Source organism: Chiloscyllium punctatum, chromosome 6 (assembly GCF_047496795.1).
Source record: "Chiloscyllium punctatum isolate Juve2018m chromosome 6, sChiPun1.3, whole genome shotgun sequence".
NCBI lineage: Eukaryota > Metazoa > Chordata > Chondrichthyes > Orectolobiformes > Hemiscylliidae > Chiloscyllium > Chiloscyllium punctatum.
This window is the reverse complement of record NC_092744.1, coordinates 26,903,178-26,927,408: the sequence shown is the minus strand read 5'-3', so window position 1 is coordinate 26,927,408 and position 24,231 is coordinate 26,903,178. Positions and strand designations below refer to the sequence as shown.

The following is a 24,231-nucleotide window of genomic DNA, read 5'->3' as shown; positions in this document are numbered from 1 at the left end:
AGGGAGTTCTGATATTAATTTTAAAATCCTTTCCGGCCAATAAAAAGCTGCCATAGGATTGGAGGACAGCTAATGTGGTAGTATTGATCAATAATAATTGTAACGGTAAATATGGAAACTACAGGACAGTGACTAACATCAGTGGTCAGGAAATATTTGAAAAAAACTTTGAGGGACAGATTTAAACTCCCCTTTGAAAGGCAAGAATTAATCAAGGAGATTCTACATGGCTTTGTCCGAGAGCTGATGTCTAATAAATTTGATTGAATTTTCTGAGGTGGTAATGGGGTGTGCAGCTGAGGGTAATGATGAGTCTACATGTACTTCAGTAGGGCTTTTGACAAGGTTACAACATGGGAGACTGATCAAGAAGGGAAGAGTTCATGGGATTCATGGCAATTTAGTAAATTGGATCCAAAGTTGACTTAATGACAGGTAGTAGAGGATGACAGTCGAAGATTATCTTTGTGACTGGAAGCTTGCGTTCGGTGGCATATTACAGGGTTCGGTGCTGGTCCCTTGTTGATTGTGGTCTACATTAATAATCTACTTGAATGTAGGAAGTATGATCAGCAAGTTCACAGATGACATGAAAATTGGTGGTGTGATAAATAAAGAGGACTACAGGACAATGTGAACAAGCCTAGTCAGATGAGCTGAACAGTTGCAAAAAGAAGTTAATCTTGAAAAGAAAGAAGTGATGCATTTTGGAAGGACAAATGGATAGGAGGATACAAGATGAATGGTAGAATCAGAGGAATGGGGGACCTTAGCGTGATGTCTATGGATTCCTGACAGCAGCTCCATGAGGTGGTTATGGTGGCATATGGGATACTTGTCTTTATTTTAGTCAAGGCACTAAACATAAAAGCACAGAGGATATAATGGAGTTGTATAAAAGTTATTTAGGTCACAGCTGGAGTACTGTGTGTAGTTCTGGTTGTCAGACGGTAGAAAGGATGTGATTGTCCAAAATGCAGTGCATTGGAGATTCATCAGGATGCTGCCTCCGCTGGGAACATTTCAGCTATGAAAAGGCTAGACAGACCAGGGTTTTTGCTTCGAGGAGCACCTGACAGAGGTGTACAAAATTGTGAGGAGTATAGACAAGGCAGATAGTAAGAAACGTTTCCACTTATTCGAGGGATCGATCACTAGGGTTATACGTTTAAGGTATAGGGTAGGAATTTGAGAGAAGATCTGAGGAAGAAAAGTTTCACCTGGAGAGTGGGGATATCTGGAACTCACTTCATAAAAGGCTGATAGCAGCAGGATCCCTCACATCCTGTAAGCAGTGTTCAGGCAAACACTTCAAATACCATAGCATACAATGTTGGAAAATGACATTTGAGTAGATAGGTGCTTGGTGACTGGCGTGGACAGGATGGGCCTGTTTTCCATGCTGTGAAATCTCCATGACTGAGAAAGCGAGCCATTGGGAGTCGGAGAGAAAAGCAGCAAAAGTATTTTGCTCAGAAAGATAATTACAAGACTTCGTTATACCACTGTACCAATCAACATTACACTTCCCACCATTTAAAAAGGGCACACGTTCCAATTTCTCCATGACCCCATAGAAGCTGAGAAGAGGATTGCAGTCATTAACGGTCCTTCTTATGAAGCAAATTTTAATTGCAGTCCAGTTCTACTGTCAGCAACTGTTTTATTTTAATTGCAGTTTCTAAGCTGCAAACCAAGTTTCATTTAGAAGAAATTCAATGTGTAAAAGATAATTGAGCATTAAGAGGCATTATTTGTTTATTTTATATTATGTTCAGTGCACCTTTATCAAGTATGGGTGAGTGATTACACACAACTGTTTCAGCCAGAAATAAACAAGAACTCTTATAACATACAATGTGAAAATTGACAGTTTTGTAAATAACAAATGGTTATTACTTTTCAGTCAATATCATGTTTTAATTTTGAATGTTTGAATTGACAGGTGAATTGGGTATTAAATAGGTTCTGGGATAGATGAGCTTTTATGATATTCATTTTTACAAGAAGATATTTGTGCTCTTGCAAATTAAAGGTGTGGTGGCTGTCAGGAATGGCTGGTGGACAGGGAGGGAGGAGAGAGACAAAATGATTCAAAGAAAAGGCTTTTGTTGGTTAGGTCTACCACTCAAATTCAACCCAATGGCTGCTGCATAGGTTTGGTATTGGGAATCTCTCAAAGAATTTAGTGCAATACAAAACCAGTTTATATGCCTGAGGGGCAAAGAGCTTTGCCAAAAAAAGTAGCCATGAATGACTAAAGAGCTATGTGACAACATAAAGCAAAAGATAACTCATGCAACTTCAAAATGCAACACAGATCCTAGCAAGTAGAAGAGATATAAAATAATAGAAAAAAGGCAATTATGCAACTACAGTAACAGCTGTAAAAATATGAAAAAGCAGCATGTAAAGGATATCATAAACAACATATATTTTAAACAATTATATCAGGTAAAAACAAGAGAGTGATAAGGAGTAGTTTGAGCCCATGAAAATTATAAACAGTAATAGTGATAATTAAAGTAAGGAAATAAGGACACATTGAACAAGCACTTTGTATCAATATTTACAGTTCATGATGGCCATAGCATATTGGGAATTTACAGAAAAGTACTATTAGACCAAGGGAAGAGAATTATCAGCAAAATAACAGAGTAAAAGAATGGCACTGAAGAGTATGAGATCCTTTTGACCAGTGATTTTCCATCCCAGTTTTTAAATGAAGTGGGGACGGGGGGGATCATTACAGATGCACAAATTATAAAATTCTGCCTCCTCCAAGCTGTGTAATCTCCTAGAAAAGGCTAAAAGACTGTTTACAAAAAGAAACCTTTGCTCGAAGGAATACTGTGCACACATGCACAGACTCAGAATGTTACTATTGAGCATCCAGCATTAAAGTGCTGTGCACATAAAATAATGTAACTAAATTCATAGACAAAAGAAACACAAGTATTTTTAGAGAAATAGTTCTAGGAAGAATGGGTAATGAAAAGGGCCTGTGATCCAGGTTGTGTGAAAAAAATATTACATCAAAAACTTCCTTCAGATACTTACAACCTGACTGTTCAGCATATCTTCAAAATACAAAATAATTTGGCAGCCACAATATATTTTGCTTTCAATTACCAAATGAAACCACTTTCGTCATAGTGGACAGGTGAAAATCATTACGTGTTTGAATTGACAGAGACTACTAGAATGACAATTTCTTTGCATCAGAAATATTTTAAAGAGACGTTGGATGGTTTTGATTTCTATTGAGAGCTGTCATGATGTCATAGTTGCAAACGTGTCAGCAGAGATGGATCATGGTGGTCGTACTTAATGGCAACGTCCATCTCCTGCATTGGGAATATATATTCCAAAGCAAGAAAAAAGGACAAAAAATTGAAAATCCGGACAGTTAGAGAAGTGCTTTGGAAAATTTCCTTGACTCCATCAGGTGATAGGTCTCTGTCCAACAGATTGGATAACATAGATGACCTAGCAGTGACTCTGGATGATGTCAGTGACCAAAACCACACAGAAGAAGAATATGACACTGTGGGGGAGGTGTTGATCTAGTGGTCTAGCGCTAGATTATTGATCCAGAAACACAGATAATGTTCTAAGGATCCAGGTTTGAATCCTGTCACAGCAGATGGTGGAATTTGAACTTAATAAATGACTAAAATTAAGAGTCTAATGATGATCATGAAATGACTTGACTGTCAGAAAAACATACTGGGTTCATTAATGTCCTCCAGAAAAGTAATCCTGCCATCCTTATCTGGTCCAGCCTGCACATAACTCCAGACCCACAGCAATGTGGTTGATCTCAACTGCTCTCTGAAATAGCCGAACATGCCACTAGTTTTGCAAAGATTTGTAGCTCAGGTTGAGGTTCTGGATATAGGTTTGCTCGCTGAGCTGGAAGGTTCATTTCCAGAGGTTTCGTCACCACACGAGGTAATGTCTTCAGTGGGCCTCCAGACGAAGTTTTCACCCAGAGAGTAGTGGGAATCTTGAATGTATTGCCTTGGAGGTAGATGAGGTGGCAAATCTCACAACCTTTAAAACATTCAACGCTATAGCCCAAGTGTTGGAAAGTGGGATTAGTGTAGTTATTTTTAATTCATTCACAGGATGAGGGTGTCGCTGGCTAGGACAGCATTTATTGCCCAGCTCAGAGAGCAGTTAAGAGTCAAACATATTGCTGTGGGTCAGGAGCCAAGTGTAATTCAGAGCAGGTAAGGATCAATGTTTTCTTCCCTAAAATACAGCAGTGAACCAGATGGGTTTTTCCAACAATCGACAATAAATTCATGGTCATCATTACACACTTTATTCCACATTGTTTATCATTGAATTCAAATTCCATCATGTATCGTGCCAGGACTCAAATCTGGGTCCCACAGGTACAGCATCAGCAAGAATGACCACCACACAGTCCATGTGGAACAAAGTCCCCCTTCACAATGATAATACCTTACATCGTGGCTGTGTGGCATTATCATCATACTAAATGAGCAGACTTTAAACATATCTAACAACTCAAGGCTAAGCAGTATGGGCCATCAATAGCAGAATCATACACCAATGCAATCTTCAACCTCAGGGCCCACAATTTATCATATTGTGGCATATTCCAGTCTACTATTTCCATAAAAGCTGGAAATCACATCTGGTTCGATTAAAAGTGCAGGATGGCATGCCAGAAGCAGCACCAAGCATTCCAACAGTGAGGAGTCAGTTGGGCAAAGTTACAAAACAGCACACCATAGACCGAACTGAGTGATCCCAACCAACGGATTAGACCAATGCTCTGCAGTCCTGCCACATCCAGTTGGTCAAACAGCTCACTGGAGGAGGCGGTTCTACCAATGTTACCTCCCTCAATGATGGGAGAACCAGCCTGCCAGTGCAATAGTTGAGGCTGCAACATTCGCAACAATCTTCAGCCAAAAGTGCCGACTGGTCAATCGCTGCCTTCTCCAGTGGTCCCCAACCTCACAGATGCCAGTCTTCAGCCAATTCAAATCACTCCACTTGATAGGCGAAAGTGAGGACTGCTGATGCTGGAGATTAGAGTCGAGAGCAGGATTCTCCTGCTCTTCGGATGCTGCCTGATCTGCTGTGCTTTTCCAGCACTGCACTCTCGACTCACTCCACTTAATATCAATAATTGATTTCAGGTAGTGGATACAGCATTTGCTACACAGTCTGACAAAATTCTGGCAGTAGCATTGAAGACTTATGCTCTCAAGCTTGCCACACCTATTGCCAAATTGTTCCAGTACTGTTACACAGGCATCTACAGTGTGGAAAATTGCCCTGGTATGTCCTGTACACAAAAAGCAGGACAATTGCAAAATGGCCAATTATTGCCCCATCAGTCGATTTTTGATTATCAACGTAAAGCGATGGAAATGGTCTTCATTGGTGCTATCAAGCATTACTTTCTCAACAGTAACATCTGCAATGAAGCCCAGTTTGGGTTCTGCCAGGGCCAATCAGTTCCTGACCTCATTCAGCTTTGATTCAAACGTGGACAAAATGGCTGAATTCCAGAGGTGTGAGATGTCACTCTATCAAGGCTGCATTTGCCAGAGTATGGCATTATGGAAACCCAGCAAAACTGAAATTAATGGGAATCGGGGACACACTCTCCAATAGTTGGAGTTATACCTTGCATGGTTGATGGAAGGAGATGGTTGCGCTTATTGAAAGTCAGTCAACCCAGGTCCAAGATATCTCTGCAGGAGCTCCTCAGGGTGCTGGCCAAGACCAAACCATTTTCAGCTGTTTCATTAATGCCCTTCCCTCCATCGTAAGGACAGAAGTGGAGATGCTCAATGATTGTACAATATTCAGCAGCATTCAGCACTTCTCAGATATTGAAACAGTCCACAGATACTGGAATAAGAGCTAGGCAACATCTAGGTTTAAGCTAACAAATGGCAAGTAACATTTATGGAACACACGTGCCATGCAATGACCATCTCCAACAACAGATAATCTAACCATAGCCCCTTGACCTTCAATGGCGTTGCCATCACTGAAACCCTCAATATCAACAGCCTGAGCCTAATCATTGACCAGAAACTCAACTGGATTTGCCATATAATTACAATGGCGACAACTGCAGATCAGAGGCTAGGAATACTGCGATGGTTACATCATCTCCTGACTCCCCAAGGTTGATCCACCATCAACAAGTCACATGTCAGCAGTGTGATGGAATACTTCCCACTTTCCTGGAAGAATGCTGCTCAACAAGACTCAAGAAGTGTGACACCATCCAGAACAAAGCAGCCCTTGACTGGAACCACATCCACAAGTATCCTCTCCCTCCACCACTGATGCTCAGAAGCAGCACTGTGTACTACCTACAGCTGCACTGTGGAAGTTCACGAAAGATCCTATGACAGCACCTTCAAAACCCATGACCACTTTCATCTAGAAAACCAAGGGCAACAGATACACAGAAACACCATCATCTGCAAGTTCCCCTCCAAGCCACTTACCATTCTGACTGGGATGTTTCCTTAGTGTTGCTGGGTCAATTTCCTGGAATTCCCTGCCTAACAACATTCCGGCAATAGTACTGAAGACTTGTGTTCCAGAATTTTTCTGCTCCGCTAGCCAAACTGTACCAGTACATTTACAACACCAGTTTCTACCAGAGTGTGGAAAATTGCCCAGGTATGTCCTGTAGATAAAAAAAAAGGACAAAACTCGGCCAATTACTGCTCACTCCATCAGTCTACACTCAATTAGCAGGCAAGTGACAGTCGGTATCATCAACAGTGTTCTCAAGCAGCAACTGGTCAGTAATAACCTGTTCAGTGATGCTCAGTTTGGATTCTGCCAGGGCCACTCAGTTCCTGACCTCATTACAACATTGGTTCAAAGTGGACAAAAGAGCTCAAATTCCTGAGGTGCAGTGAGAATGACAGCCTTGATATCGGCGAGTGGCATCTAGGAGCCCTAGCAAAAGTGGAATCAATGGGTATCAGGGGCAAACTTTCCGTTGGTTGGAGTCGTACCTGACGCATAGGAAGATGATCATAGGAAGATGGTTGTTGGACATCAGTCATCTCAGCTCCAGTAAACTCTGCAGCAGTTCTTCAGGATAGTGTCCTCAGCCTAACCACCTTCAGCAGCTTCATCAATGACCTTTCCTCTATCATAAGGTCAGAAGTGGGGACGTTTGCCGATGAGTATACAATGTTTAGCATCATTCGTAATTTCTCAGAAACTGAAGCAGTCCATGTTCAAATGCAACTAGATCAGGACAACATCAAGGCTTGGGCTGATAAATGACAAGTGAGTGATAAGTGGCACAAATGCCAGGTATGACCATCACCAATAAGAGGCAACCTAACAACCACCCCTTGACATTCAGTGGTGTTACCATCACTGAATTCCCCACGATCAACATCATGAGGGTTACCATTGATCAAAATTCAACTGGACATGCCATATAAATACAATGGTGACAACTCATCAGAGGCTAACACTGCAGCAAGTAATTTACCTCCTGACTTCCAGAGCCTGTATACCATCTACAAGGTGCACATCAGGATGGAATACTTCCACTTGCCTGGATAAGTCAATCCCCAACAACACTCAAGAATCTTTAGACCATTCAGGACAAAGCAACCTGCTTGATGGGCACTACATTCACAAGCATTCACTCCCTCCACCACTAACGCTCAGTAGCAGCAGCATTTACTATCTACAAGGTGCACTGCAGAAATTCACCAAAGATCCTCAGACAGCACTTTTCAAATTCATTACCACTTCCACCCAGAAGGACAAGGGCAGCAGATATATGGGAACGCCAACACCTGCAAGTTCCCATCCAAGCCAATAACCACCTAACCTGGGAAATATATTGCCGTTTTTTTCACTGTGACTGGGTCAACACCCTGGAATTCCCTTCCTAATGGCATTGTGGGTCAACCAACAGCAGGTGGACTGCAGCAGTTCAAGAAGGCAGCTCAGACAGCTCACTGCCACCTTCTCAAGGGCAACTAAGGACAGGGTAATAAATGTTGGCCAGCCAGTAAATCCCATATCCTGGAAATGAATAAATAAATGAGTAAGATGCTTCTCACGTAGCTGGTGTACAGGAAGCTGGACAAACCCAGGTAATTAAAAAAGATTTGTGATATATTAATGAGTATTTACATATACAAACATTATACAAAGGCTTCCCCCGATAGATCAAGGGCACACAATGATGAGTCATACAAACCAGCTAAAACCAAACTCCCATCCTGGCTCTGTACAGAGTGAAAGAGATCCCTAATCTGGAACTAGTGGAAAGCAACAAAAATGCACCTTGGGTAGGGAACAAAGTGCTGGACATCCTGGAGATCGATTGTGTTAGAATGTGATACTTTTTGGAAAAAAAAACATGGAATTACCCAAGGTTCACTTTACAGAATTGCATATTCAAGCACCCCGTAATCAGGAAACCGCAAGAGGACCCTTGGAACATTTGAGAAAGTTTGGTTACAGAGATGAGAGAGACTACAATAAGACATACCTTACTGGTCTTTCAGATTTCCCTATCAGTTGTTCTGACCCATCCCGAGGCTTGGACCTGAAGTACTCACTGACCTCCTGTGCATGAAAGAGAAAGGAAGGATAATCAAATTTTCAAATAAGATTGCATGCCCGGAGCAAGCTGTGTCTGTAAGACTTCAGAGACTACTGTGCAAGATTAACGATATGACCACATATGCTCGAACAGAGAAACAGACTTCAGAAAACTCCTACATTTTAATCATAAGACCATAAGACATACAAGGAGGACTCAGCCATTCACCTCTTTGAGTCTACTCCATCATTTAGTGAGATCATGGCTGATATGATAACCCTCAGCTCCATTTTCTTCCCTTTTCTTCATGAAGCTTTATTCTTTTACTGATTAGAGTCATAAAGATCTACAGCATGGAAACAGACGCTTTGGTCTAACTCGTCCATGCTGACCAGATATCCCAACCCAATCTAGTCCCACCTGCCATCACCTGGCCCATATCCCTCCAAACCCTTCCTATTCATACACCTATCCCGATGCCTCTTAAATGCTGCAATTGTACCCGCCTCCACCACTTCCTCTGGTAGCCCATTCCATACACGCACCACCCTCTGTGTGAAAACGTTGCCCCTCAGGTTGCTTTTGTATCTTTTATGCCCACTAGTTCTGGACTCGCCCACCTCAGAAAAAGACCTTCTCCATCTACCCTATCCATGCCCCTCACGATTTTATAATCGTCTATTAGCTTACCCCTCAGCCTCCGACGGTCCAGGGAAAACAGCCCGAGCCTATTCAACCTCTCCCTATGGCTCAAATCTCCAACCCTGGCAACATCCTTGTAAATCTTTTCTGAACCCTTTCAAGTTTCACAACATCCTCTCAATATTAAGGAGAGCAGAATTACATGCAAAATTCCAAAAGTGGCCTAACCAATGTCCTGTACAGCTGCAACATGACCTCCCAACTCCTGTACTCAATACTCTGACCAATAAAGGAAAGCATACCAAACACCTTCTTCACTATCCTATCTACCTGTGACTCCACTTTCAAGGAGCTATGAACCTGCACTCCCAGATCTCTTTGTTCAGCAACACTCCCTAGGACCTTACCATTAAGTGTATAAGTCCTGCTCTGATTTGCTCTCCCAAAATGCAGCACCTCGCATTTATCTAAATTAAACTCCATCTGCCACTCCTCAGCCCATTGGCCCATCTGATCAAGATCCCATTGTAATCAGAAGTAACCTTCTTCGCTGTCCACAACACCTCTAATTCTGGGGTCATCTACAAACTTACTAACAGTACCTCTTATGCTTGCATCCAAATCATTTATGTAAATAACGAAAAGGACTGGATTCAGCACCAATCCTTGTGGCACTCCACTGGTCACAGGCTCCAGTCTGAAAAAATAACCCTCTATCACCACCCTCTGTCTTCTACCTTTGAGCTAGTTCTGAATCCAAATCGGTAGTTCTCCCTATATTCCATGAGATCTAACCTCGCTAACCAGTCCTTCATGATGTAAATAACTTGACCAAGTCTCGTCCTTTCTTCTTCCCCAATAGAACAAGCACCAAAAGTGATTTGGCCCAGCATGCACATTTTTGCTCTTGAAAAAGCTACTCAATTCTCAACTCCTCCAGTCTTTGCTGTTGCTTGAGCCTCTCGGTATCTAAGTTGTGTGCCTACTTACTCAAATGTGTTTGATATTGATATATGGGATGTCTAAATCTATCAGAGCCACCAATGACACTTTTTTTAAAACATAAACTGCTCCAAAGTGCTTCATAGGAGCATCATTAAGCAAGTTTTGACACTGCCCCATATAGAGCAATGTTAGCTTACATGGCTAAAAGTATTCTTTTGCAAGAAGAGTAAGAGGTTAAGAAGGCTCAGATTGAGCTCATAATTGGTGGAGCCATGGATTCTTACAAGGTTGGAATTGGAACAAAGTAGATACCCTAGGAGACCATAGAACGGCTCAGAGAGATAGGGGAACTGAGGCCAGAGAGAATTTTGGAGACAAGTCAAGAATTTTTAAATCAATATGTGCTAATTGAAGTCAATTGAGGTCAGTAAGGACAGGGGTGAGAAAGGAACAAAATTTGTGCGGGTTCAGACAAGGGAAGCTGAGTCTTCGTATACAATGGGAATGGAGTGGCAAGCTAGCCAGTCGTGCATTGCAAAAATAAAGTTGAAAGGCTGCAATGAATGAGGGTTTCACGAACAGATGAGTTGAGAGATGGACAGAGTTTGGTGACCAAATAGAGGAGTAATAGGCGGTCCATCAACCTGAAAGGTTTACTCTGTTTCTCTGCACAGATGCTACCTGATCTGCTGAGTACTTCCAGCATTTTCTGTTTTTACTTAAAATTGTCATAGTATTTTGCTTTTGTTTCTAATTCAAGGAGGACTAATTCAACAGCTGAAGTGCTGTTTCTGAGTCAATCGTGCTACTGCCAAGAGCTCAGCACTAAGGCGAAGATTAAGTGAAACACCGAGAAAAGAACTGTGCAAGTTTGGCTGCATTATCTCATTAAAGAACATTCCTGTTACAGCCACAAGATTGAAGTTCAACCAGTTTACTGCAATCAACTGAAGCTTCAGGTCAAATTCGAGTCTCAAAACTATTGCTTGAGATAGCTGTTATTGAGAAAACAGGTTTTCACAATACCCTGTTGCCTGGTGACACAGCAAGACAAACCTGTTATTACTTCATTGTAAATGATGGGGTTCAGTAACTAGATTATACCATTGATGCTTACCTGTGCATCTCTTCTAGACACTAAAACATGAAGGCAATCTGGACAACAGAAATCAAATTTCACATACGTCAGAAATAAAGAAAACTATTTGTATCTTCACAGACTTCTACCTTGTCTCCGGATAACCCAAAGCGCCTCAGAGTCAAAATCTGATCTTTCCTTATAAATTGTCAAAGGTTTTAGTCTCTCCTTACCATCTAATGAAGGAGCAGTGCTCTGAAAACTTGTGTTTTCAAATAAACCTGTTGGACTATAACCTGGTGTCATGTGATTTTGACCTTTTCCAACTCAGTCTTACACCAGTACCTCCACATCATAGAAATTAGAGCATGCAATAAGGGTACAACTGTAATCAACTGTGATTTTAATTTTACAAATAGATTGGATCCACAAAACTAGCAATGGCATTGGAGGATTTCCTGGAATGGTTAGCACTGCTGCCTCACAGTGCCAGAGATCCGGGTTCAATACCCACCTCAGGCAACTGTGTGTGGAGTTTGCACATTCTCCCAGTGTATGCGTGGGTTTCCTTCGGGTGCTCCGGTTTCCTCCCACACTCCAAAAATGTGCAGGTAAGGTGACTTGGCTTGCGAAATTACCCGTAGTGTTAGGTGAAGGGGTAAATGTAGGGGAATGGATCTGGATGGGTTGCTCTTTGGAGGGTTGGTGTGGACTTGTTGGGCCGAAGGGCCTGTTTCCACACTGTAAGTAATCTAGTAATCTAGAATGTGTACACATGATGGTTGTGTAGACAAATTCCTTGAGGAACCAATCAAAAGACAGGCTATTCTAGAGTGAGTACTGTGTAATAATAAAGGATGCATTAACAATATTGTGTGGGGTCTCTTAGGTAGAATGGTCATAATATGATAGAATTCTTCCTTAAGACTGAGAATGAAATAGTCAAAGCTGAAACTAGGGACCTGAATCCAAATGAAAGGAACTATGAGGATATTAGGCACGAATTGGCAAGGATGGTGTGGGGAATCTTACTAAAGGGATTCACGGTGAATAGGTAGCGGTTCATTATTTAATGACATTTGAAGAATAACAATTATTCATTTCTCACTGGAGCATAAATAGGTGGCTCATCTATGGATTACAAAAGAAATTAGGAAGAGTATTAGATCCAAAGAGGAGACATAAAGTTGCCAGAAAAAACAAGTCTGAGAATTGGGAACACTTTAGAATTCAGCCAAAAAGAACAAAATGTTTGATTAAAAAGAGAAAAATAGATTCAGGGAGTAAAATTGTAAGTTAGCATAGAAACTGACCTTAAAAGTTTATATAAATATATGAAGCAAAAGGGTTAGTAAAGACAAAGGTGCTGAGATTTTCCAGCATTTTCTCTTTTGGTTTCAGATTCCAGCATCCGCAGTAATTTGCTTTTAACAAACGTGGCTCCTTTACCGTTGGAAGCTGGGGAAGTTACAATGGGCAACAAAGATATGGCAGAAGAATTGAACACATACTTTGACTCTTTCTGAACAAATATGAGGGGACCAAGGACCTACTGAGAGGATAGAATCGAGAAAAGCAGTAGTCATAACAAAAAGCGCTAGGCAAATTAATAGGGTTAAAGCTAACGAATTATCAGGGCATGATTATCTACAAACCAGAGCACAAAAATAAGTGGCCTTGGAAATCCTGGATTCATTTGCAATCACCTTCCTTTTCTACAGATTGGATGGTGGCAAATGTAACTTCACATTTTAAAAAAGGGAGAGAGAGGAAAAAAAACCAAAATGACAGACCAGTTAGCCCACTATCAGGAATTGGGAAAATGCTAGAGTCCATCATAAAACACGTGATAGTAGAACATTTGGAAAGCAGTAACAGAATTGGACAAAGCCAGCATGGGTTTGTGAAAGACAAATCATGCTGAACAAATTGTCAGGAGTTTTTGTTTGAGCACGTAACTAGTTGAATAGAGAGGAAAGAACAAGTAGGTATGGTATATTTGGATTTTTCAACAGGACTTTATAAGGTCCCTCATAAGTGGTTTGTGGGCAAAGTTAAAGCATGTGGATTGAGAATTAATTGAAATAGAAAAGAGAGAGTGGGAATAAATGAGTTGTTTTTCAAGTGGTGGGCAGTGACTAGTGAAGTATCATAAGGATGACTACTTGGATCCCAACTACTCCCGATATATAAAAATAACTTGAATTAGGGAAGTAAGTGCAAGATTTCCAGGTTCGTGGATGACACAAAAACGGTCAGGATTGAGAGTTGGGAGGAGGATTCAAAGAATGTTTAAAGTTATTTAGATGAGTGAGTCAGCAAACACATGGCCAATGAAGCACAATGTGACTAAAGTGATTCACTTTAGTGTGAGAAATGGTAAGGGAGAGTATTATTTAAGTGGTGACATATTGGGAAGTGCAGATGTACAAAGTGATCTGGGTATTATTATTGCACACCAGTCAATAAAACCAGACAGAAAGGTGTAGCAAGCAATTCGAGAGGCAAATAGTATATTGGTCTTCATTGCAGGAAGACTGGAGTTCAGAAATAGGGATGCCTTGCTGTAGTTATAGAGGGCCTTATAGAGTCTGCACTTGGAGTATTGTGTGCAGCTTTAATCTCCCGAACGAAGGATATACTTGCCATGGAGGGAGTGCAATGGAGATTTACTACACTAATACAGGGAATGGCAAGACTGTCCTATTAGAAGCGACTGTTTTGATTGGACCTGCATTCACTAGAGTTTAGAAAGATGAGATGGGATCTCATTGAAAGTATGAAATTCTAACAGGGCTAGACCAACTACTAGTTGTTCTGCTATAACGCATGTTTTGTCAGCATGAATTGGCTATAACGCGACTGGTTGAATTGCAGACATTTGTTTGGATATTGCAAACTTTCTATTGAATGGGTATAGTGATTTTCTATTAGCAATCTTCTACAGTGTGATTTTCTATAGCATGAGGTTACAGAGGAACCCAACGGTTGCATTATAGCAGAACAATCTGTAGATATAGGGAGGATGTTATCCATGGTTGGGGAGTATAGAATCAGGAGACACCGTTTCAGGATATGGGGTTGACCATTTAGGAAAAAGATTTCTTCAGTCAACGGGTCATGAACCTGTGGAATTCTTTACTGCAGAAGGCTGTGGACACCAAGTCATTTAACAAATTCAAGAGGAGATAGATAATTTTCTCAATTTTAAAGGAAGCAAGGGCTACAGGAAGATACAGGGAATATAATGTTGAGATAGAAAATAAGCCATCATCATAATGAATGGCCTGCTCCTAGTTTCTATTAACCATTCTGACTTTATTTTGTCATTGCAATGACCAGGCAAAAACATCAATGGCTGCTGCAGAACATTGTCTATTTCTGAATCATAGATGAGTTGAACAGCTTTACTGAGAGGCAGCACTCTGACTTGGAGGTTACATTAGACATAGAAAATAGGACTAAGGCCATTCAGCCTTTGAACCTGCTCCATCATTCATTGTGATTATGGCTGATCGTCCAACCCAATACCCAGCTCCCACATTTTCCCCATAGCCTTATATCCCTTTAGCCCTAAGAACTATATTTAATTCCTTCTTGAAATATTCAATGTCTGGCCTCAACCACTTTCTGTGGCAGAGAATTCTTAGCTCAGTCCTAAATGGCCAACCCTGCATCCTAATACTGTGATTCCTGATTCTGAACTCCCCACTCATTGGGAATATCCTTCCCACATATATCCTGTCTAGTCCTTGGAGTTTTATAGGTTTCAACAAGGGTCCCCTCAATTTTCTAAACACTGAATTTAGTTATGCCGAATCCAGCATCTCTTTGTGTGTTAGTCCTGCCAACCCAGGAATCAGTCTGGTTAAGAGGCCCTGACTTCAAGCCTCAGTTTAGGACTTCAATGACAATAAAATGTGACATGTCTCATCAAATGGTGGAGCGATCCAAAGGACCTATTTCTCCTCCAATGTCTTACAGTCTTATGCCAGAATAATACAATGGAATTACTGACTTAAAGGGAGGGCAATCCTTGAATGAGATTTTAAAGCAAAGTCCTGGCTACCAGTTTATGCACAGAGTGTACATGACATAATTTCAAGAGGGGGAATGCTCTCCATGCACAAGTAACCTTCAGATTGTCAGGTACTCAAGTGTGCTAAAAAAATTATACAATTATTTACCTTTTCCTTGACAAGAAAAATCCAGAAGCTAATCTTCATGGTCTACACCCTCCCCTCTCCTGCCACTGCAGGAATTGCAAATCCTGCGCCCACACCTCCCCCCTCGCCTCCATCCAAGGCCCCAAAGGAGCCTTCCACATCCATCCAAGCTTCACCTACACATCCACATGTCATTTACTGCATCCGTAACTCCCGATGCGGTCTCCTCTACATTGGGGAGACTGGACGCCTCCACGCAGAGCGCTTTAGAGAACATCTCCGGGATATCTGCACCAATCAACCCCACCACCCTGTGGCTGAACATTTCAACTCCCCCTCCCATTCTGCTGAGGACATGCAGATCCTGGGCCTCCTCCATCGCTACTCCCTTACCACCTGATGCCTGAAGGAAGAACGCCTCATCTTCCACCTTGGAACCCTTAAACCCCATGGCATCAATGTGGACATCACCAGTTTCCTCATTTCCCCTCCCCCCACCTTACCCCAGCTCCAACCTTCCAACTCAGCACCTTCCTTATGACCTGTCCCACCTGTCAATCTTCCTTCCCATCTATGTGCTCCACTCTCCTCTCCAATCTATCACCTTTAACCCACCTCCATCTGCCTACTGCACTCTGCTTCCTTCTCCCCAAGCACCCCCCACCCCCACCCCCTCCCATTTATCTCTCCACCGCTGAGGCTCTCAGGCTCATTCCTGATTAAAGGCTTTTGCCCAAAATGTCGATTTTCCTGCTCCTTGGATGCTGCCTGACCTGCTGTGCTTTTCTAGCACTACTTGATTCTTGACTCCAATCTCCAGCATTGCAGTACCCACGTTTGCCTGGAAGCTAATCTTGCCTAGTTTAGAATTCTCATTTTTAAATTAAACTGTTGTCAACCTCTACCTTTTTTTCCTGATCATGCCTCCTGCTTTCTGATGAGCCCTTCCTCCTGTCTTCCTCTCCTTTCCGTGTAGGATCTTTCTCCTTGGATTTCCTATGGGAGTGTTTCTTCTCTTCCTCCATTAGTAACCGGGCAATCTCCTGCAAGTGGTAGCCAAAGGATTTGAATGTTAATTCCAGTGCTACACAACCGCATCGAGCTTAATTGTGACATCTCTCTCAGCATGAAAGAGAGTCCACTGCAATAAGCGACATTCAAAAACTACTCTTGGGGAACAGTTCTGCCTTAGAAAATCAAATCAGAACAAGAATGTAAAGTTATACCACTCTGTGTCTGGCAAAGATTGGCATAACTGTGAAAGATAGTCTTACCTCATCTTGTGCCAACTGAGCTGCTCGTTTGGAACTTTTGACAGCCTGTACCAAGGCAAAAAAGAAACAAGTTTTCAGCTCAGTGACTGCACTGGTTCATAGCTGGCATTTTTCTTACCCTTTGCTAGAATAAGGGCAACATTGCCAAGGTTGCTGCCCATCCCTAAATGCCCTTGAACTGAATGGAAGTATCCCAGTAAGCCAAGTTGCTGTGGGTCTGGAGTCACCAGACCAGGCAAGGATGACTTTTTTTTCCTAAAGGACATTAGTGAACCAGATGGATTTCAATGACAATCACTGATTGTTACTGAAACGAGTTTTCAATTCTGGATTTAATGAATTGAATTTAAATTGCACTATCTGCCATAGCAGAAACTGAAATCTTGTCCCTGGAGCAATAGGCTATAGTTTCTGGATTACTAGTCCAGTAATGTTACCAATACCCCACCAGCTCTCTCAAACCTGCATTATCTGCAGACAACTAATCCTCCAAGGAAAATTTATTGACAGTACTACTTCATATGATTTTAAAAATTCACAACAAAACTCCTCAAACACCTGGTAGAGATGGGGAGTGGGGGACATATCTGGGTGGGTGTATTTAACAATTATTCCAGCTGAACAGCAGCTGTGCACAAGTATGGTGCAGGCTCCAACATGGACATTATGCTGGTAAAGTAAGGGAGGGTGGCTAAACCCCACAACTAGTATTTTCACAAGTGGGTGAAAGAGACAGAGCAAACAAAAATTGCCTGACAGTAGGAAGTTCTCTTCTTAGTTTCTGCATCACTTTTTAAAGAGAAATTAAATTTTTTTAGAGTCGGTTTCCAAGAATAGAAGTATTTTAAAAACATTCAAGGAAACAAAACCTGCATTTATATGGAATGCAAAATGATTTCAGACATCTTGTGATCATGAAGGACACTACATAAATGCAATTCAATAAATGTGAGAATTTAAGAGAAGCAACATAAAAATTGCTAGAAAACCAAATTGGTTAAAGAATGCCTTTGAAGGAAGGGAACCGGCCAGCCCTATATTGATTTGTGACTCCAATATCACAATGTTACAGACAGGTATGGATGGGTAATAAATGCTGAAATTACACAGGACAGTCTTCAGCTGCTTTCACTGAACTGACTGATAAAGATGCTGCTCCATTTACTTAATGTCATCAGCAGAGATATTTGCATATTGCTCTTCGTTTTGAAGAGACACGGTCATTACAAGAGTTAAAACAAAGTCAAATTTTAACAGAACCTCAAAATATCTCAGGAAATTAACTCCTAATGTTAATGTGTTTTTTTTTTGGATTTGTACCTTCTCATGAAAAAGGATTTCACAAAGTAGATTAAAATCAATGAAGCAACTTCGATGTACAATCACTGTAATGTTGGGAAATGGGGCAGCAGATATGTGCACAGCAAGATCCTAAAGCCAGTATGAGAAAGATGACTTCATTTGCAATGAAGACAATTGGGGGTAAAGCCAGGAGACTGGGGAGAAATGCCTGCTTGTTGGAACATCACTCATCCCTAAATGCCCACAGGACAGTTAAGAGTCAACCATATTGCTGTGGGTCTGGAGTCACATGTAGGCCGGTCCACGTAAGACCGGCAGTTTCCTTCGCTGAAGGACATTAGGAAACCAGTTAAGACAGGCCTCAGGTTTAATAGTGCATCAGAGAGATCATTACCCCCTGAGCAATGCACCGGGGAAAACCAAGCTCGGCAAATTTACTGAGATGACTGTGTGAGTGGCTGGCACTACTGTAGACAGATAATTGAGTCATTAATGTCAGCAAGCATTATATTAACAGCAAAGTTGACTGGATGACACTATTTTTTTCTGCTCACCATAATCTCTTCCTCTTGAAGTTTCCGTGCCAGTTCAGCATCTTTCCACTCCAGATCTTTGGCACTCATCTTTGAAATACCATGCATTGCTTCCTTCATGGCATAATCTATTCTTGGATTCAGCCCTGTTGGAGATGGTTAAACTTGCCAGTCATTAAATCATAGGAAAAACAAGGACAGACTTAGTTCCCCACCCCGAGCAACATTTTCAATAACTTAATCATCCACATTGCAGGAATTGCTTCAGGCACACCTTCGGATTCTGAGTTTGAGACAACCAGCTCATGTGTGCACACTTCTATAGCTGTCATGGCCTATGTGATGCCTGAGGCTCCAGTGTGAGACTGACTTCACTGCATCAGTCTTGAGGAGTAAATGTGCAGTTACAAGCACAAGAGATTTACAGCATATAAGGTGGTTATTTAGTCTATCACGCCTATGACAACACTTTGCCAGTATAATCGTTCTGAACCATATCATAACCCATCACTTAAAGACATTTGTCCTAAGCCCTCCTTGCTCAGTGTTAATTTAAAATGACAGCACCTCAATAGCTCCTGTGCAGAGGGAGATCGAAATTTTACATGATTGTAAAGACGACTATTTAAATCTGTGAGAAGATTTGTAGCTCGGGTGCTCGTTGTTGTGGTTCTGTTCGCCGAGCTGGGAATTTGTGTTGCAGACGTTTCGCCCCCTGCCTAGGTAACATCCTCAGCGCTTGGAAGCCTCCTGTGAAACATTTCTGTGATGTTTCTCCGGCATTTATAGTGGTTTGTCTCTGCCGCTTCCGGTTGTCAGTTCCAGCTGTCCGTTGCAGTGGTCGGTATATTGGGTCCAGGTCGATGTGCTTATTGATTGAATCTGTGGATGAGTGCCATGCCTCTAGGAATTCCCTGGCTGTTCTGTTTGGCTTGTCCTATAATAGTAGTGTTGTCCCAGTCGAACTTGTGTTGCTTGTCATCGGAGTGTGTGGCTACTATGGATAGCTGAGTCATGTCGCTTCATGGCCAGTTGGTGCTCATGGATGCGGATCGTTAGCTGTCTTCCTGTTTGTCCTATGTAGTGTTTTGTGCAGTCCTTGCATGGGACTTTGTACACTACATTGGTTTTGCTCATGCTGGGTATCGGGTCCTTCGTTCTGGTGAGCTGTTGTCTGAGAGAGGCTGTTGGTTTGTTTGCTGTAATGAGTCCTAGTTGTCGCAGTAGTCTGGCTGTCAGTTTGGAAATGCTCTTGATGTATGGTAGTGTGGCTAGTTCTTTGGGTTGTGGCATGTCCTCATTCCATTGTCTTTCCCTTAGGCATCTGTTGATGAAATTGCGTGGGTATCCGTTTTTGGCGAATACATTGTATAGGTGTTCTTCTTCCTCTTTTTGCAGTTCTGGTGTACTGCAGTGTGTTGTGGCCCTTTTGAACAGTGTCTTGATGCAACTTCTTGTGTGTGTTTTGGGGTGGTTGCTTTTGTAATTCAGGACTTGGTCTGTGTATGTGGCTTTCCTGTATACCTTTGTGGTGAATTCTCCGTTTGGTGTTCTCTGTACCATCACATCTAGGAATGGGAGTTGGTTGTCCTTTTCTTCCTCTCTAGTGAATCGGATTCCTGCGAGCATGGCGTTGATGATCCGGTGTGTGTTCTCTATTCCTGTGTGTTTTTAATGATTACAAAGGTGTCATCCACATATCTGACCCAGAGTTTGGGTTGAATTTGTGGTAAGACTGTTTGTTCTAATCTTTGCATTACCGCTTCTGCTATGAGTCCAAAGATGGGTGAGCCCATGGGTGTGCTGTTGATTTGTTCATATATTTGGTTGTTGAATGTGTAGTGTGTTGTAAGGCACAGGTCCAGTAGTTTGAGTATGCCGTCTTTGTTGATAGGTTCACCTTCCTGTTGTCTGTTCTGTATGTCCAGCAGGTTGGCTATTGTTTCTCTGGCTAGGGTTTTGTCGATAGATGTGAACAGTGTCGTTACATGGAATGAGACCATATGGATTCAGGATGATCCAGTTAAATGATTACTGACGCTTACAACAGACTTCACAAATAATTTCAAAAACCACCAATCAGGAATGGACCCGGACCATACAACAGGCCATCACCATAGGACAGAACAGGACCACACACCGCAAAAAAAAAAAGCACTAAAAGAAAAAATGGCCAAACTAACACACAACAGAGAGGACACCACAACACACACCTGGGTTAGAAACCTCTTCCACAGACAGTTCACAGACATAGAAAGAACAATACTGGCCAAGGGACTCAACTACAACCACAGGGACGCCAAGACAGCAGACTTCCTAGCAGCACTAGAATGCACACTCAGGAACAATGGATTGATAGAAGAGACACAACAGTGAGACAAAGTATCGTACCTCTGATAACAAGGAAAAGACAAGCACATAACCTCAACACCAAGAAGAGGGAAGCACTAAAATCACTAAGAGATGATAAGAACATAATCATACTACTAGCAGACAAAGGCAGAATGACAGTCATCCTAGACAAAGCAGAGTACATCCAAAAAGCGCAACAACTACTTGCAGATACCAACACCTACCAAAGGAGGGAGTTTGACTCCACCCCACAGCTCACCAATAGGATAAACAATACAGAGGAACTTACAAAAAAAAGACAGATAGATAACCAGGTTTGACCTACAAAGAATGATAACTGAAACCAACAATATCCACAGATTCTATGGACTACCTAAAGTGCACAAACCAGACATCCCACTCAGAACAATAGTATCACTACCAGGGACACCATCACACAAACTGGCCAAAGAACTACAGCAGAAACTGAAACACCTGATCAGCGGATCCAGACAATCTATACAATCGACACAGGAATTCTTGGACATCATCAGAAATATACACATAGACAAGGAAGAAACTATGGTCTCATTCGATGTAACAGCACTGTTCACCTCTATCGACAAAACTCTAGCCAGAGAAAAAATAGTCAACCTGCTGGACATACAAAACAGACAACAGGACAGTGAACCCATCAACAAAGACGGCATACTCAAACTACCAATGTAGTGTCCAAAATCCCATGCAAGGACTGCACAAAACACTACATAGGACAAACAGGAAGACAGCTAACGATCCGCATCCATGAACACCAACTAGCCATGAAACGACACGACCAGCTATCCTTAGTAGCCACACACGCAGATGACAAGCAACATGAATTCGACTGGGACAACACTACTGTTATAGGACAAGCCAAACAGAACAGCCACGGAATTCCTAGAGGCATGGCACTTACCCACAGATTCAATCAATAAGCACATCGACCTGGACCCAATATACCGACCACTGCAACAGATAGCTGGAACGGATAACCGGAAGCGGCAGAGCCAAACCACTATAAATACCGGAGGAAACATCACAGAAGCGCTTCACAGGAGGCTCCCAAGCACTGAGGATGTCAGCTAGACAGGGGACGAAACGTCTGCAACACAAATTCCTAGCTCGGCAAACAGAACCACAACTATTTAAATCTCTTCTTAAGTCTTTTCTTTTACTTGCAAAAAGTGCCAATGCTGAGTGTTCAGGGCTAACTTCAGCCATTAGTAAAGAACATCTAACTTGTGGCTGTGGATCTTCCCCAGTGACTGACAGGTATCGGTACAAAGAGCAACTCAGGACAACACTAAGATCCAAGATACAGTGCCTGAAATCCAGGGTTTACATTTTCCTCTTCTTCAAAACTAAGGGCTTCAGTTCGAAAAAAAGGTTCAGATTGGACTTGAAACTTGCAGCACTCCCTTAATATTGACCTTCCGACAGTGCAGCACTCCCTCAGTACTGCCCTTATGACAGCTTAGCACTCCCTTGGTCCTGAGTCTCTAACAGAACTACAGTAAAGCATTAAAAGTTTATGCACTCAGGTCTCTGGATTAGGACTTGACCCCACAGCCTTTGGGGAATGTGCGCTACCCTCTGAAACAATGCTGGTACATGCACATTGGGTTACCATTTCAACAACTGAGCTGAATATGTGATGGAAATTACTGAGTAAAGGCTTCACAAACTATTCTGAGCAAAAGAATCCACTTCCTGCCACTGGAGGTCTCCAGCGAGCATCAGAAATCAAAGCAAGGCAATGTGAGAAGTTTGGGTCTGCCATATAATTAGCCACTGAAGTGCTGTTTTTCTACAATGTTTCCTTCAAGTATTTGATGAATAGGACAGAAGATCATCAACACATTACTGTAGGCTTTTTTTCCCCTCCCCAACAAGGATACTATAATGAACTTACACTCAGGTCTCTGGATTAGGACTTGACCCCACAGCCTTTGGGGAATGTGTGCTACCCTCTGAAACAATGTAAGGATCAGAAACCAGAGGGGGTACTGGGGACAGGAAAATGGAGAAGATAATAAGATGTGCAATCAATTAAAAATAAAAATTTCTGAAATGAAAGAGCTGCATGGGAAGAGATGCAGATGAATTTAGGGATTGGATTTTGGAGTTGGGGCTTTGGCATTGATATGGAGATTATAGGATGGAGAAGAACAGTGGAGTACAGAGTAGGACTTGGAGCAGAGGGAGATGATTGAAACAGCAGGAAACAATATTAAAGGTAAATATGAAAGCAAAGTGAAGAATGAGTATGTTGACTTGGTGAAGCAGACACAGTCATTGAGAATGGTGGTGTTGTACGTTTCAATCCTTCATGCACAATAAGGTCATAGGCAACAGTGTAAACGAGCTGTGATTTTTTTTAAGAACAGCGGAAGTACAGGTGCTGCCCAGGAAAACAAATATGCAAGCACTTGCTTTAGACTTAACACTGCATGTCGGATCCAACAGAACAGGGCAAGAATTGAGGGACAAAGTGGGCAATTTTGGAGAGTATCATTTCAATTGGTTACAATATCCTAATGGTTCAGGTAAATCATTTGAAAATCCTCGGTTGTACCGCATGAAAACAGACCCTTCAGTTCAACTCGTCCATTCTGACCAGATATCCTAATCTAATCTAGTTCCATTTGGCCTGTATCCCTATAAACCATTCCAATTCATATACCCATCCAGATGCCTTTGAAATGTTAAATGCTTTGTCTTCCACTTGTTCCAAATCTCCATTTCATTCACCATGGGGAGCTCATGGACTGTGTCGTTCTTTGTGAGCCTACAAACCAGATTATCAGTCACCACCACCCACATTTCAGCTGAACAGGAAAATTGAAGAATGGTAACAGAACAGGTATTCAAGTTGGCAGTGGGAGAGCATTTCAGTGATAATGACCACAACACTGTAAGTAAGTTGTTTTACAGGCTTTGAGGAGTTAGGTGTTGAGTTTTGCGCTGCAGTATTCCTAGTTTTTGTCCTGCTCTTGTAGCCATTGTGTTTATATTGCTAGTCCAGTTCAGTTAATCGTCAATAGTGACCCCAAGGATGTTGATAGTGGGAGAATCAATGATGGCGATAGTAGGAGAATTAATGATGGTGGAGCCATTGAATATCAAGTTGTGGTGATTAGAGTTTCTCTTGCTGGAGATGTGATTCTCTGACACCTGTGTGGCACAATCATTACTTGCCATTTGTCAGTGCAACTTTGGAAATTGTTTTGGTCTTACTGCATTTGGACATGGACTGATGCAGTACCTGAGGAGTTGGAAATGGTGTAAAGAATGTGCAACCTCCACTTCTGACCAAAGGTAA

At 42.0% G+C, this 24,231-nt stretch overlaps 1 protein-coding gene across 2 annotated transcripts in view; it reads right to left on the bottom strand.

Moving 5' to 3' along the window:
• The window catches only part of ccdc50a (coiled-coil domain containing 50a), a 101,630-nt gene that overhangs the window by 4,228 nt on the left and 73,171 nt on the right, over window positions 1-24,231 (bottom strand). For both annotated transcript variants that reach the window (XM_072572183.1, XM_072572184.1), the window contains 4 exons: window positions 18,558-18,682; window positions 16,702-16,746; window positions 16,333-16,470; window positions 8,543-8,619 (listed from right to left, as the gene is read on the bottom strand). In XM_072572183.1, the coding sequence (XP_072428284.1) occupies window positions 8,543-8,619; window positions 16,333-16,470; window positions 16,702-16,746; window positions 18,558-18,682 (385 nt within the window). The remainder of the gene's footprint in view (window positions 1-8,542; window positions 8,620-16,332; window positions 16,471-16,701; window positions 16,747-18,557; window positions 18,683-24,231) is intronic.